The 15,844-nt window shown below is 36.2% G+C and overlaps 1 protein-coding gene across 3 annotated transcripts; it reads left to right on the forward strand.

Annotated features, from left to right (window-relative positions):
• Positions 1 to 59: 59 nt before the first annotated feature.
• On the forward strand, positions 60 to 12,216 carry DBT (dihydrolipoamide branched chain transacylase E2). Of its 3 annotated transcripts, none has more exons than XM_015870160.3 (11): positions 60 to 128; positions 3,594 to 3,729; positions 3,901 to 3,976; positions 4,504 to 4,685; positions 5,453 to 5,580; positions 6,548 to 6,791; positions 7,268 to 7,434; positions 8,618 to 8,695; positions 9,324 to 9,515; positions 9,685 to 9,756; positions 10,607 to 12,216. In XM_015870160.3, exons 1-11 carry the CDS (start codon positions 78 to 80, stop codon positions 10,772 to 10,774), a joined length of 1,494 nt encoding a protein of 497 aa, XP_015725646.3. In that variant the 5' UTR covers positions 60 to 77; the 3' UTR covers positions 10,775 to 12,216. The 3 variants fall into 3 exon arrangements, with proteins under 3 accessions (XP_015725646.3, XP_015725647.3, XP_085368298.1); XM_015870161.3 differs by having other exon boundaries at positions 3,606 to 3,729; XM_085512172.1 differs by lacking the exons at positions 60 to 128; positions 3,594 to 3,729; positions 4,504 to 4,685.
• Positions 12,217 to 15,844: the final 3,628 nt, after the last annotated feature.

Below are 15,844 nucleotides of genomic sequence, written 5' to 3' on the forward strand. Positions count from 1 at the left end.
GGCCCGCGTGGCCGCGCGCGGGTTGGCTGCCGGGTGGGAGGTGTGCGGGGCGTGGGGCTGCCTCTTCCTGCAGGAACATGGCGGCCGTGACCGCTTTGAGGAGCAGCTGCCGGACCGCGGGGCGCCTGGTAAGGGGAGCGGGGAACCTGTGCCTCCGTGACACGGCTGTGCCATCCTTCTCTTGTGTTACCTACTGCTCGTCCGACTATGGCACTGTCTGAATGCGCTGCCTTGTGGCTGTGCCATCAGTCCCTTGGTGTAGCGAGGGATCCTTGTGTTGAAGGGGAAGCTGATGTTTCCCCAGATCCCAGCAACCCACGTACTTGTAAATTAAATGGTGCAGGTGCCTCACTGTGCTTCAGTAGGTGAGTCCACTGGTTGCTCTTTTGGATGCTTATGATCTCTTGAACGTATGCCATCATGAAGACTGTAATTACTGGATTTTAGGCTGTGAGTAACTTGCTTTACTAATCAAAGAGTTTGAAAATACAAGCTGCTTCTTAGTGTTTGTTTTTTTTCTTAGCCAAACCATCTGCTCTTGCATTCAGAGGGACATTGTGGTGAGATGACAGTGTTATCTGTGTGGATACTGTACAATGTACTTTGGAGTTGGTCATTTACAGTAGCATTTCCAGCAGCACACAGTGGTTCTTGTTGAGCACTAGTTCTTGTGACCATCTACTGTGAAGCAGCGTTAACATACAAGAAATCAGGTGGTTATCGCAATTCTGAAGTATTATGTTTTAATTTTCTCAGTGTTCTCCCAAACCCTTTGGCTGGTGATGGGAGGGAGGATGGGCTGTGCGGTTGTCCATGGAGGTGTTACATTGTGATGAGGAAGAAAGGAGCCTGTGGTTCTTGTGTTAAATGGTGAGATCAGTAATCTGGAGAGTGCAGCATGGTGCTGTTATTAAGGAGAGGAGAACGTCCATTTAGCACATAGGTAACTATATTGTTGGAAGTAGAGAGTATTATGCAGAACAAATCCAATGCAAGTAAACAACTCAATATGGAGAGTGAGTTGAAATAGTTCTGTGAGTGAAGAGTGTCTTCAGTGTGGAATCATTGCCTCTGAGCACAATGTACACTATGGCTGAAGTATGGCTAAGTGCCATAGAATCATAGAATCACCAGGGTTGGAAAAGACCTGAGAGATCATCTAGTCCAACCATCCACCTATCACAGATAATTCTCGCTAAATCATGTCTCTCAATAAAAGGCCAACCTCAACTTGAGGCCATTCTGTCTAGTCCTATTGCTAGTTATGTGGGAGAAGAGGCCAACCCCCAGCTCACTACAACCTCCCTTCAGGTAGTTATAGAGAGTGATAAAGTCTCTCCTGAGCCTCCTATCCAGACTAAACAATCCCAGATCCCTCAGTCACTTCTTACACTCCAGACCCCTCACCAGCTTTGTTGCCCTTCTCTGGACATGCCTCAGGGCATCAATGTCTTTGTTGTAGTGAGGAGCGCAAAAACTAAACATGGTACTTGAGGTGCAGCCTCACCAGCGCTGAGTACAGAGGTACAGTTACCTCTCCGCTCCTGCTAGCACCATTATTTCTGATACAAGCCAGGATGATGTTGGCTGCCTTGGCTACCTGGGCACACTGCTGGCTCGTGTTTAGCCAAGCATTGACCAGTATCCCCAGATCTGTTCTTCTACACGGTATTCCACCCACTCCACCCCACAACCTGTAATGTTGGCTGGCATTGCTTTGGCTGAAGTGTTGGAGCCGGCACTTGGTTTTATTGAACCTTATCCTGGTGGCTTCAGCCCAGTGATGATCTGACAGCTTCCATGCATTTCACTCAACTTTTATTCATTTTATATAATAAAATCTCTCAAGCAAGCTGCTTATTCTAAAAAGATCTGCAACGAAATAGACGTGTGTTACCACAGTTACCAATTCTAACTGTTAAGCTCTGTGCCATTATAAAATGTAACACTGACAAGAAGCCTACAAACAAAAAGGCTTTAACACACGTATACTTCTAAGCAGAAAGGCAGCAGAATGTTTTACCATGATTTTGACATTGTAATTCAGCATTCAAAATAGGCAGAGTCACAGATCTAAATATCACTGAACTACTACAGTTTGGGGTGGGCTCTCTGTCAGGTAATCCATCACCTGTATACTATGTAACAACACTTTGTGCTGAGGCCAACAGTCAGCTTTAGGGTAAACGATTAAGAAAAGCGCAATAGACTTTATCCCAAAGACACAGCTCTGGATGAACTAAGTGGGCAAGAATTAGAAGAATATTTGCTCCAGATCAGAGGATGTGATCTTAGTAGCAGGCAGATGCAAAGTAACTCAGTGTGACTTTGCTGCGTCCTTTATTAGAGATTGTTTTGTGTAAATATTTGTTCCTAAAAGAAAGGTGATATTAAATTTAACTATCAGTGCTAGATGGAATAATACAGAAAACATGTACATAGTCAATTCAGAATTGTACATCTTTCAGGGTAATCTGCACATTAAAAGTATATTACCTAATCAGATAGTTCAACAGTGGGGGGTGAGTGGGAGGGGATTCAGGTAGTTTCGTGTTCTCTGAAGTTCTTTGAAAGGATATTAAAAAAAATAAGTTAAAATGAACTTTCCCATACAGGTGTCCTGTTTTCTGGCTCATCTGAGAAGATAATTTCTAAATTTTACAGTTTTGAGCTACTGGAGGTACATTGTAGCACCTGTTATTTTTTATTTATTTTTTATCTCTAAATTAATTAGAGATAGTTTTTATAGATCATTTATTATTTTTATTAACTTGACATCACCCAAGGCACTGTAACACCAGAATTAAGTGAGATTTAAGAAATATTACTAAATAAGAGAGAGGGTGTGAACTAACTTCTGATGGGATGAATGATAAAATGCTTGTTTATGTCAATGCAAGTGCTACTGCCTTTGTTTTGACAATGATCACGACTGATTACATGATGTTTGGAAGCATACAGCTTTGTATGAAGAATCTTTTGGAAAATTCTCATGACCTGTTAAGTTGATTTCTGGATGAATATAAATGCAATTGAAGTTACTTAAAGATGCTTATCTCCTATATATTAACGGAATGAAAAGGGTAATTATCTGTGCCCTCTGTTACGAATTTCCTTTCCCATATTTACTTCTGATCAGCTTTTGATTGGAATAAGAACTGGCAAAGAAAAACACGCTGATTTTTCCTGCAGTCTACAGGACCTTTCCAGCATTCACACACACTGCATGAGAGTATTTCAGATGTCTGATGTAGTTGATATTATCTCTGCTTTCTGTGTGTGTGTCTTGGCTGAACTACTTGTTTGGAGAAACTACAGCAATTATGAATCTCTTATCAGATCTTGCCATGATTTTTGTTGATTTCTTATGTTATTGTGGCTTTAATCTCCCTGTGTGTTGTGTTAGTAAAAGAAGTTAAAGACGTGGCAAAATTTATGCTCATTTAATGGTTATTTTATATTCAGTATGTATTCATTATGATTGTATTTTCCTATGAAGTTCTCCATAGAAATTACATGTTCTGGTAACTGCTGTTACTTCATTAATGTTAAGTGAGCTCTGTCTTCCCAGCCTAATGTTTTAATACTTGAAGCTTTTCCCCCAGGTTTGTGTTCACCACGTTAGATCGTGCAGCAGCCTTCGCTTTATCAAATCAAAATATGCGTGCGTGTTTGACAAATCTGCCTTCAACTTTAGTCATCAGCAGCGATTATTCAGAACATCTGCTGGTAATCCTTTTCATAATAAAATAATTGATTGTAATTTGCTCTTTTATGAATGTTGTGTTAGGGGCTTGTATATAAATGGCATTTAACTGTTTTTACTGTATTCAGATTATTCTGTCTGATGTCTTACACTTGATATTAAGCAAACTGATTTTCCTTTTTTTTTTTTTTAAGTGTCATGTGGCCAAATTGTCCAGTTTAAGCTTTCTGATATTGGAGAGGGTATTACAGAGGTGACTGTAAAAGAATGGTAAGCTCAGCTTTCTTAGAAATACATTAAGAAATCAGCAAGTAGTTTGTGTACTACCTGTAGTTATCAAGTATCAATAATTATTTCACAGTGTATGTTTTCTGGGCTACTACTGAAGTCTTTTAAGTTTTGATTCCTACATTTTGAACCTTTGTGTGTAGTCACCTTTACATTTTGTCTATTTGTAATCTGTTATACTTGGAAATAGAAAAGGTAGAGGAAATGGGATGCCCTAACTGCTTCTGTGTGTAAGCTGTCTGTCAGTGATTACTGCTTTTAGAGGAGATCAGGGCTGAGTTTTAGAACATTAGAAGAAATGTCAACTCCAGAAAATCCAAATGGTTTTATCCTGTTCCCCATCTCCGCAGAAGGTATATAGCAAATGTATCCACTATATAATCTGTCACTTTATCCAGAATGCATTTTGTATTGTGAGGGTGTCCATAACTGAACTTAATCTAAAAGAATACACAGCATAGGTTTTTACTATTAGATTGTTTTATACTAGTATGTGTGTTTTCTCTTAGGTATATAAAGGAAGGTGATAGTGTTTCTCAGTTTGATAGCATCTGTGAAGTGCAAAGCGATAAAGCTTCTGTTACTATTACTAGCCGTTATGATGGCATCATTAGAAAACTCCATTACAATTTAGATGAAATAGCTTATGTTGGAAAGCCACTTGTGGACATTGAAATTGACGCTTCAAAAGGTATTGTAAGCAGTTTTTCTCTTGCATATTTTGTGTTTGTCAGCTAGAACACATTGCCCAGAACCATGTTCACATGACGTCTGGATGTCTCAAAGGCTGGGGATTCTGCAGCCACATTAGGTAGCATGCCCCAGTGCTCAGTCACCCTCACAGTGAAAATGTTTTACCCTCCTGCCTTGACAAAAGTTCCTGTGTTTCATTTTGTGCCCAGGAGGTGTTTCATCCTGACACGGGATGTTGCTGAAAGAGCTTTACTTTGTCTTCTTTACACTCTTTCTTCAAATATTTATATACATTGATGAGATCCACCTATCTCATCAGAAGAGCCATCTTTTTCTAGGCTAAACAGTCCCAGCTCTATCAGCCTTTTTTCATAGGAGTGATGCCGCAGTCCCTTGATTATTGTTGCTGGCCCTTAGCTGGACTCCCTCCATTAGCTCCATCTCTCTCTTGTCCTGGGGAGGCTGGAGCTGGACACAGTACTCAAGATGTGACCCCACTAGTGCTGAGTAGAGGGGAAAGATCACCGTCCTCAGCCTGCTGGCAACACTCCTCTTAACAGAGCCCTGGGATAGATACCTTTTCCAGAAAGGCTTGATGCTGACTTGTGTGCAGCCTTTCCTCTGAGAGGCCTATATTTAACTATTATTAATTCATAATTAATTATTCATAATTAATATGAAGTATTCTGAGGGCTGAAAGCAAATTCTGAAATTTAACAAATACTTATAATCCAATAAAATTATTTTTTTTCTTCTTGCTTGCAGGTGTTGCTCCAGAAGAAGATGTTGTTGAAACACCAGCTATGTCTCATGAAGAACACACACACCAAGAGATAAAAGGTCACAAAACATTAGCAACACCTGCAGTTCGTCGTCTTGCTATGGAAAACAACGTAAGTTTGCTGAATTACATCTTGTCACATTTTATCCCTCTTTTATATACCAGTTTGACTGACTGAGGATATGCATTAGGGGATATCCTAGTGAGGGATGCCTTCTCAAATATGTAAACACCATTGTAGAGATGGAGATAGTTGTGCTTTCTGATGATAGTGGTGAATAAGAAAAGAATTAGTGGGCTTAAAATGCAGCTATATTGCTTTAGGATGGTGGTTTCTGAAAAAAGTGGAAGTATTGGAATGGATCCATGGGGCAGAGAAGGAAGTAGGGAAAAACCTGAATCTCAGCTCTGTCTACCTTGCTCTGTTCTCCAAACTTAAGAGCAAACAATGGGCTATATGGTCCCTTGAGGACTTTTCTAATTCTTTTTCTGTGTTAATCTATGAATATTCCATATTTTTTTAAAAGCTTATGTTGCTTATTATTTTTTTTTGAAAAAAATAAAACAACAAATAGAGAAACTTAAGTGATAAATAGCTCTTTTCAAATTAATACTTAACTACTGATCCTGTAAAAATGAGGTAAGTAGTATTCACTGTTCCTCCTTAAAGTATGCAATTAAAACTCATTATGGGCCTTTTAGGTGATTCAAACAATGTTGCATACATCACAGAAAGTGTCAGCTGTTGCTACAGAGACAGACGGGTTCTTTAGAGATCCTGGACAGGATGAGGATGCTACTAAGCTGTAGTTACAATTAAAGCATTATCATTTAATCAAATTTTGTAATTAGTGTAGCACAGTTTTTTTATTTATCAGTATAGTGTACAGTTATTCAGTATTTGTTCTAATCACCTGGACCAGATCAGGAGCCAGGAGTGTTGGTCACAAAAAGGGAAATAAAATGGCAGATATGCTGGGTCAATAACTGTTAACTATATTTCATAGTATAGGAATACATATATTGCTGTAAATATATTGCTGTAAAGAAAGTGTCATAGTTTGTTACATACTTTTCAGATTAAATTGAGTGAAGTTATTGGAACAGGGAAAGATAACAGAATCCTTAAGGAAGACATTCTCAATTTTTTGGCCAAACAAACGGGAGCCATCCTACCGCCATCACCAAAGGCTGAAATTGTTCCACCGTTGTCAAAATCAGAGACAGTGCCAACTGCTCCAAAGGACAAAGCACGCAAAATTCCAATGCCTATTTCCAGACCCATCATGTTTTCAGGAAAAGATAAAACTGAACCTGTAACAGGTAAATCATCAAATATAAAATCTTGAGAAAATGTTCGCAGTAAATTACTGGTGAATGTAACTCAGTGAACGTTTGGCTCCTTTTGATGGGAGTGTTTCAATTTGTTTTATGTGAGAAACAGGAAAACATGCTCTCTGCAAGAAGATGTTGCATCAAGTTATTATTTTGTGATATAATTGCTAGTATTTTGGTTGGGTGGAGTTCAGTTGCGAGTTGCACTTGCTCATTTTTGAACCTGTTTCTTCAAACGTATTCTGAAACAGGTTGAAATTTAGGAACACTTGTGAATTTGTTACAGTTTGAGTCATTATGTTATTAATAGCAAAGATTTCTTTCAGAGAAATAATAAAAGACACAGAGATAAGAAAAATCTCATCTAAAGAGGAAAAAGATTTTAATTTTCAGTAATTGGAATTTCACTCTCAGTTCCAAGGAGTCAATTTTGGTCATCTAAGAAGTCAGTGAATATTTTCCAGGTTTTCACAAGGCAATGGTAAAGACTATGACCGCTGCCTTAAAGATCCCTCACTTTGGTTACTGTGATGAGATTGACTTGACTCACCTTGTTCAGTTGCGAGAAGAGCTGAAACCTTTAGCACAAGGTCGTGGAATTAAGCTTTCCTTTATGCCTTTCTTCATAAAGGTAAGAAATGCAGCAGAACACTGTATGAAGTATTAATGCAGATTTTACCAAAATCTTGTGACAGGTCATTGTTTTAAGTTCGGAGCACACTCTATCATCTAAAAAAATAAAAATCACAGATCACAAGAAAAGTATCGACCTTTCTTGTTTAATGCACCATTTATCAATTTACTGTTAGGTTAGATAATATGGAAATTTCTGGAAACGTTAATGGAGACAGCAAGAGCAGACACAGCATGACACAGTAAGTGATTAAGCATCACTGAGTGCGTAATTTAAACAAAACATATTTTGGAAACAATTGGTAGTTTTGGTAACCTTCATTAAAATTTATCTCATATTTTAAACGCTGTGTATTGTTGCTGTTGGTAGTGAATCCTGGGATGAATGAATATTTTATTCAGGTGAATTGAACATGCATCTTTTCTTGTTCAAACACTTGTACTCACGTATTTGTCATGGTTTTGTTTCCAGTTGCTGTCAGCACTGAATGCAAAGCTTAGTCTAAAATTTCTGATAATGCTATTTTAGCTGAAGTGTAAGTACTTTGCTCACTCTTTTGGGGGGAATTACTGTTCCCTGAAATAACCATCTAAATGGAGAGGTTAGAATGAAATTGCTGTGGAATATCCTAACTTTTTTTCTTGGGCCATTTAAATCTAATTGTGGAACAGCAAATAACTTGAGAAGTTGATTATTGCTTTTTATATGTCTGTCAGGCACATGCATACAGTTGGAATAATACAAGTATAATTATTGTACAGTTGGAAATAGATAGCCAGAGGGTATCTAAAGAAAAGACTCACCAACTCTGAGGCCTTCAGTCAAGATGGGGGCTCTCCACAAGAGCTCCACAAAGAAACAATCTCCAGAAAGAGATGCTACCTTAGTGGTAGTCAGCCCTTAAATGGGATCTAGGAGAGGTGGAGCCAAGCTGACTCATCGCTTGCCTCAGATGGTTAATCGGAGGTTCAGGCTGTGATCAACAGTTTCCCTCACACGTTTGCTTTTTATAACAGAATAGCAACAAGCAAGGAGCACATTGCTTGTTGAGTTGAAGCTACATTTGATTGCATTGAGGAAATCTAGGTTATTAGCCCCATTTGCCTCCCAGTGTTCTTTGCTTTCTATGCATTTCTCTGAGTTACCAAGTATAAAAAGTCTATTTGTTTATGTTTAACAGGCAGCGTCTCTGGGATTATTGCAGTATCCCATTCTTAATGCTTCTTTGGATGAAAGCTGTCAGAACGTCACTTACAAGGTTTGTGAACTACTGATAAAAGTTTTGAGCAGAAAACTCAAACTAACATTTAATAAGGGCTTTTCAGAATGTCTGAGCCAATTATAAAAACACATATAAAAATTGTAGTGATGTGGTGGAAAATTATTTAAGTATCCAGATTCTGTCTAAGATAAGATTTGATTCAATATAGATCTTATTTCAGTTGTTTGTTTAATTAAAGTCATTTTTTCATTTCAGCTTGTTCTCAAAAATGCATATTATTATAGTGATTTCCTGGATTCCACCTGAAGATAGACCAAGCAATTGTAATGATAACATATAAAATCCAAAGATAGTAATTTTTAGTAATGGCACAGTAATTCTGCTGTTGGGACTCTCAGCTATTATGTATTTAAATCATATTTTAAGCTCAGTTTTGATAAAATTCATTTTTGCACAAGGTGCTGGCCAGATACTTCTGGGAAGAAGTGTCTATTTTCTTAAATGATGTGTATATATATGTGTGTGTGTATTTACATATAGTTAGTAAAACTTCTTTTTGTGCTGTTCTATCAGACTCACTGAGATGAATCCTTACGTTCTCCTAGCAAGAATGCATGTTGCGTTGACTGCTTTGTTAATGTCTGCTTAATGAAACTTATTTTAGGCTTCACACAACATTGGGGTCGCTATGGACACAGAACAAGGATTAATTGTCCCAAATGTGAAAAATGTTCAAGTCAGTAGTATCTTTGAGATTGCTTCTGAATTAAATCGCCTACAAGCCTTGGGCTCTGCTGGCCAGCTGGGAACAAATGACCTCACTGGGGGAACGTTCACCCTTTCAAATATTGGCTCAGTAAGTACAAGAAAAATGAGAACTTGCAGCTGAAAACTGCATCTGAAGTGAACACCTTAATAGAAGTTTAATATGCAAAGAACAAAATGAGTAATAATTCCTGCTAGAAGCTTTTCAAATAAGTGATACTATTATTTGTTAACTCCTATCCATGGCATTTCATTTTTAGATTGGTGGTACTTATGCCAAAGCAGTGATTCTACCTCCTGAAGTTGCTATTGGAGCACTTGGAAAGATACAGGTATGCTGACTTTATCTCAATAATGTGAGTGTTTAACTCTAGTGAACTAAGGTTGTCTTCAGTGAAAATGTTCTTATATGTTTGCTTGTTTTTAATGTAAACAAGACTTCTTTCTGTTATATGAGCGCCTAGATTGTGATTAAAGTGTTGTGGTATTCTTAGATGGCTAAGCAGAGGCATCAGTCTTTTATGCTAAAGTTTCAGCTTTTTCTCTAGAATTCTCTAACATTCTCTCAGATTTGTATTTAATCTTCTAGTTATTAGCAAACAACATAAACATATATATATATTTTATGTTTCTGCAAAGTGGCAATAGCAGTCTTACTCTGGTTAATGAGAAAACTTGAGACTTAAAGTATTTTAACAGTATTTAACTTTATGAGCCAGATGGCTGAATCTATACAGGACTCTGTGGTCATGGCAGTTTCTTATTTTCTGAATTTTCATATTTAACTATTTAATGCAGATGTTTGAGATCAATTCTGGATATGACATTAATATCAATTAAAAATACTTTTTACATATTCTTCCTATGAGCCTCATTTCATGAGTGCTCTAAGAAAATTGTTATTTTGTGCACTAAAAGTGCAAGTCGTTGTTCAGGAGAAGGCTGCTGGGTCAGTGAAAGTTTTCAGTACGTCAGTATATCCGGGATGGTGGAAACTGGATATTGCTGTTTATTATGTATGTTCACAGGAACAATAATGGGAAGCTCTTTCATTTCTGAATGACATTACTACTGTCTAATTTAGGAAAATATTTGAATTTAGAGTAACAATAACAATGCAGTTTTGGTAAAGAAAATATTAAATATTTCTATTTTTATTTTACTCCTTCCACTGGTTTTTAGGTTCTTCCTCGATTTAATGGAAAAGGTGAAGTATTTAAAGCACAGGTAATGAATGTGAGCTGGTCAGCTGATCACCGCATTATTGATGGAGCTACAATGGCCCGTTTTTCTAACCTCTGGAAATCTTATTTGGAGAACCCTGCTTCAATGCTGCTAGACCTTAAGTAAAGGAAATCATGGCTAGAATATGCCTTTAAACTGTGTTAGACTGAATAACTACAAAAGCTGGCTTTGCTAGCACATGCCCTTTGCTAATCATGTTATATAATAATTTTATGTGGTTAAAAGTTCTCATCAGCTGATATCAGTCTATCAATTAATTGTTACTTTTAATTAGTAGTGCTGTAATTTCTTCTACAGCAGGCTGTCGTGGCACAACTTCTGAATATGGTGATGGATCATCTTTATTTTGCCTTCTGTAATACATATGATTGTAAGACTGGTGTAAATGAATCACTGATCTCCATCTGTAGTATTTTTAATCAGATTAACTCATTTTGAAGGTAAAAACATACAGTTCTTCTTTGTTGGAAACATAAATTTATCTTAACAGACAATATCAAAATTCCCAAAAGAAATTATGCAAAATTAAATGCAAATAAAATGCCTATTATGCTTCTGCTGTAAGATGTCCAGAGAGCTTTTTGTTGTTTAACAGTTAAACTCTCAAGCCTTCTACTTTTTCCTGGTATTACTTGCACAGGTGCTTTATCAAATAAAGCATAAAGGGAGAGGACGTATTTGTTCAAATACATACTGATAACATTTGCTGATAACTATCAGGGCCTTGAAACTCTCTAGAATATACTGTATTTTTATAGGCTGGAAGTAGCTACTCTCCTTAAATTCCACTATTTTTGTTTCTTATAGAAAGCATCTATTTGTAGAAAAGGAGGATCTCATTAGTTATTGTGACATTAAATAAGTCTGACAGCAAACAGAATGTGCTCTAGAATTTTGCACCATCTTATATTATTCATGTTCAGTTACCAGAACTGGGCAGGTTAATCCGATACAACTAAGAATTAATATTTAATAAAAATATTGTGTGGAATAACTGATATAAAGCAAAGAATGAAGAGGTTCCAGTTAATGCCGTCAGAATGGATGATAATTGTTGTGCTTTAAGGCAAACTTAAGAGATGATGAGGACTGTGGTGGTTATTTGGCAGGAGTTACAAAGAAAATGGGTATAAATGCCTTCTAGAAACATAAGCTGGAAACAGACACAAGAAAAAACAGTTGTATGACCTTAAAATTTAATTTGCAAATTGGACATCTTCTCCTTTCTTTAGATATATCAATAACTGTCTTTACAGGGATATTCACCACTAATGTAAACCAAAGTAGCCTGATGTGTTTAACTGTGAAGGTGCAAGACGTAAATTACCGAGGTAGAATCTCTGCTATCCTTGATGCTGAGACTGAGCAAGAGGAAAGGTGGTAATGTAGGTGGGGAGTGTACATGTAAGGTGCTATTTGTAGTTCTGTTGTGATGCCTTTGTGTAAGTCAGTTATTGAAAACTTTGGCTAATACGTTGTGCATATCACCTATTTCATTTTAACCAGATTTATTTATTCCTAATAAATTTTCTTAAAGGCACAAGTAATCGTAGTAATACTGTTTTTATTCATGAATTTCATGCAGGAAATCCTGTATATCCATCTTCTATTTATTTTAAAGAATGTACTGCACTTGAGACTACTAATAGAGCACAGCCTAATGCCTACTCTCCTACAAGTATGTTTATGTGGTAAGGGCTTAGTCTGAATAGTGTTTTGCTTTAGTCTTACAGCCATGCAGAAAAGTGATTTTGAAATATTAAAGAGATGAATTTTGCTTACAGAGGAAGCCTGAAATTTCTTTAAGACTCAAAGTTAAAAGGAAAGGTAAAATTTATTTTGGCCAAGTCTGATTATTTGCCTTTTTCAAGGGGGAAGAACTTGTATTTATATTTTAAAAATTAATTAAATAATTAATTTAAAATAGTGGGGGTATTGAACCTCTACCGAAACTGAAAGAAGCAATTCCTATACCAAAGAGGCATGACTTTCTCCTTCATTTATAAACAAACAAACAAAAAAATAAAATAAAAATAATAAAAAAATTTACTGCTAAAGCAGTTACCAGCTTTTTAAAATAGGAATTGGTCTTTCTATTTTAGTTTTTTCGTTTTTATTATTACTGTTGTTTACTTTCCATTATGAAGTTTTGTTTGGTAATGATAGAATTGAAGTCAGGCTGATAATAAATGAAAACGTTTTCTGCTACTGTGACCAAATGAGCGCTATTTCTAAGTTTTGTGTCCATATTTTATACCCTTATAGTGCAACCTAGGTTAGAACAAGTCTGTTTTGTGACTTATGCCCAGTGATTTTATGATGGTTGCTGCCTCTCCCTTTCCATCTGAGTGAATAAAAAGATATTAAACATCAAAAATAATAACAGAGTTAAAATGGTATAAATAGTCTGTCATGTAAATTCTAATACTTATATACTGGAACAGTTGTTCTGCTTTTAACTTCTCTAATGTCTCTTTGAGGAAATAGAATGTTAAAAATGTATTATGATTGGAAGCATGTAAAAGGGAGTGGTGAGCAATAACCCCTCTGCATACCATGATAAAGATTAGTTTTCTGCCTGGACTTTGACAATTTACATGGGAATTCTTCATCGTGAGCGAAATCAGTGATTAAAATACTTAGTTATGTAATAATAATAAACTTTTAAAAGTCTAATTAATCACTGTTACTGATTAATAGCAATTATGCAGTACTGAGGATTTTCTGAAGCTCAGTTAGCTTTCAGATAAATACTGAAAGAGTAAAAAAAATTGCCAAAGCTAGCTTACTTTTAGTTTTCATTATGAAGCATAATGAATTTGTTTTTGTTCACAGCTATTACTTTTATTGATCTTATAAGCAGTCTATGGGTGACCAGTCAAGTTCAGCAAACTAGGAAGACATTAAGAATGGTAAATGCCGGGGGGTGTTGCAGAATTGCCTCATGTGATACCTTCTATTCTCAGCATAGGCTAAAATTAGAACTAGTCTGACATTGCATTGGAGTCTGAGTGAGAGTTCCAAATGGTTTTGATAGTACAAGCAAAATTTGTAACTTACCTAGGCTCTTGCACAGAAAGCAATGAGTCATGGAAAATCTTTGAAAACCAGATATTTAAGGTAAGTTGTTCCAAACTCTCTCAGATGCTTGGAGGCAATTTTTGGGGGGAATTACGTGGTAGTAATTTGTATTTATTTTACAGCCACATTTAGGAATACACTTCTGAATTGTCAGCAGCAATGTGATTATTGTGTCTTATTGTTTGTCTGGAAAATATCCAGAGGATTTGACGATAATCCTGGTATTATATAATTAAATATCCTTGAAGGTTGAGTCATATACTTAGGGCCTCTTGTACTTCATAGTCCTAAAGCAGTGTTCATTGAACTATATGCTGTCCACTTTTTTCCAAGTATAAGCTTTCATTAAATGAAGTGCTGTTTTGATTGTATAGTCTGTATTTGGATTTAATAGTGCATGTGTGAACAAATTGGTAGATACTGGAACTTTTAATGTATGTTTTCTGTACAACATACCTTGAAAGATTTGTAGTTTTCTACCTGAAAATGTCTGAACAACAGGTATGATTCATCAGGTAAATCACTTTTTCTCAGTAGAAGACTAATTCTGGAAATAAGGCAATTTAAATTGCAACTTCTGATTGGAGCAAAAAGCCTCATACAGTGTTTTAGTCACAGTGTTGCATGTTGGGATGAGGAATGAAATGAGTATTTACTAGGAGTACCACTGAAAAAGAAGTTAGGCTTTCAAAGTACAGCAAGTAAATGTGACTGTACTGATGCAGGGGAGGGAAAGATGAGAAAAATCTTGTTACAGAGAAGAAAGGATTGAATCCCTAAAAAGGGATTGAATTCCCAATTGAGTGCCAGACAGCACTGTGGGATGCCTTTTGAGTCACCTGCCAAATCCTGTCACTCTCCCTTAACAAGTAAAGAATGGTTAAGAATTCTTAGTATAAAAGTATTGGACCAGATTCTCTCTCTCTCTCTCTCTTTTTTTTTTTTTTTCTTTTTTTTTTTTTTTCTGGGGAGCTGAGGGATCAAACTTTATAATATGAATTCATGCTGTCTTTAGAACAAGAAGAAATATTGCCAATTAAAAATTAGTATTTGCTTGACTGTATCTTCTGAATTGATTTCAATACAATTAGACTTTACAAACAATTATGTTTGCAAAAGACATGGTAAACATAAAATGGCAGTAGAATGCTTTTTAGTAGTGTGTACTTATTGGAATAACAGTGTGCCTTCACTGCTCTTCAGAAAAGTATGTATTAATTATCTCCCTAAGGAAAAGATGATTTCAAAACATTAGCCTGATTTGACTTGGATCTTGACACTCAGGAGGTCTACAAGATGGTAAGAGAGATATGAAGAGTATGAGAAGTCTTTTTTAAAAAGGTAATGCATTGCCATCTGTACGCTACAGTGTGAGAGATACTATTAAGACAAATAAGTAAATGCACATGCTAATATGTTCCTAGCAACATTTCAGTGCAAAATTCCTTTCATTGCAAGTATTTATACCACTCAGGATGCAACTGTAATGATTAATTACCTGGAATTGCACAGAGCACCAATTTCTTCCTGGGAGGGGAATTAATTCTTACATCCACGTTTAATCATGATGGTTGTTCTCAGTCTGCAACTGTAACAAACTGATAGAAACAGTTGTTCTCGAGAATGCAGAAGAGACTGTAAAAAGATGGGTACCTTTTGGGGAAAAAAAGAGTTAAAATTGTACATTCAAGTTAGTATTTAACTTGCTTCCCAAAATGAATGTTGACATTCTTTATACTTTCTAATTTATTTATTTTTTGTCACTATTTATTATAGTTGTGTCAACATCTTTGATAATAGTGCTGTGGTTTAATGATCTCCCATGGCAAATTCTCTAGATGATCATATAATTATTTTGATGAAAACTGAGTTTTGAAACTAATTGCCATTTTTTCTTGTTTATATTGTATTTTATTTCAGATGTAATTATTTTGTACATAGAAAGCAATTGAGAATATTATGTTTAGCTCTGCATTAACTATATTTAATGATATAATCAAGGAGATATGTCTGTATTTTAGTTTTCATGTCACTTCCCCCATGTGGTACATAATACACGCATTGAGGCACTGAAATTAGCAGTTGGAGTCCTGT

The sequence above is a fragment of the Coturnix japonica genome, chromosome 11, assembly GCF_054131305.1.
Source record: "Coturnix japonica strain WE chromosome 11, WE-NBRP24, whole genome shotgun sequence".
Taxonomy (NCBI): domain Eukaryota; kingdom Metazoa; phylum Chordata; class Aves; order Galliformes; family Phasianidae; genus Coturnix; species Coturnix japonica.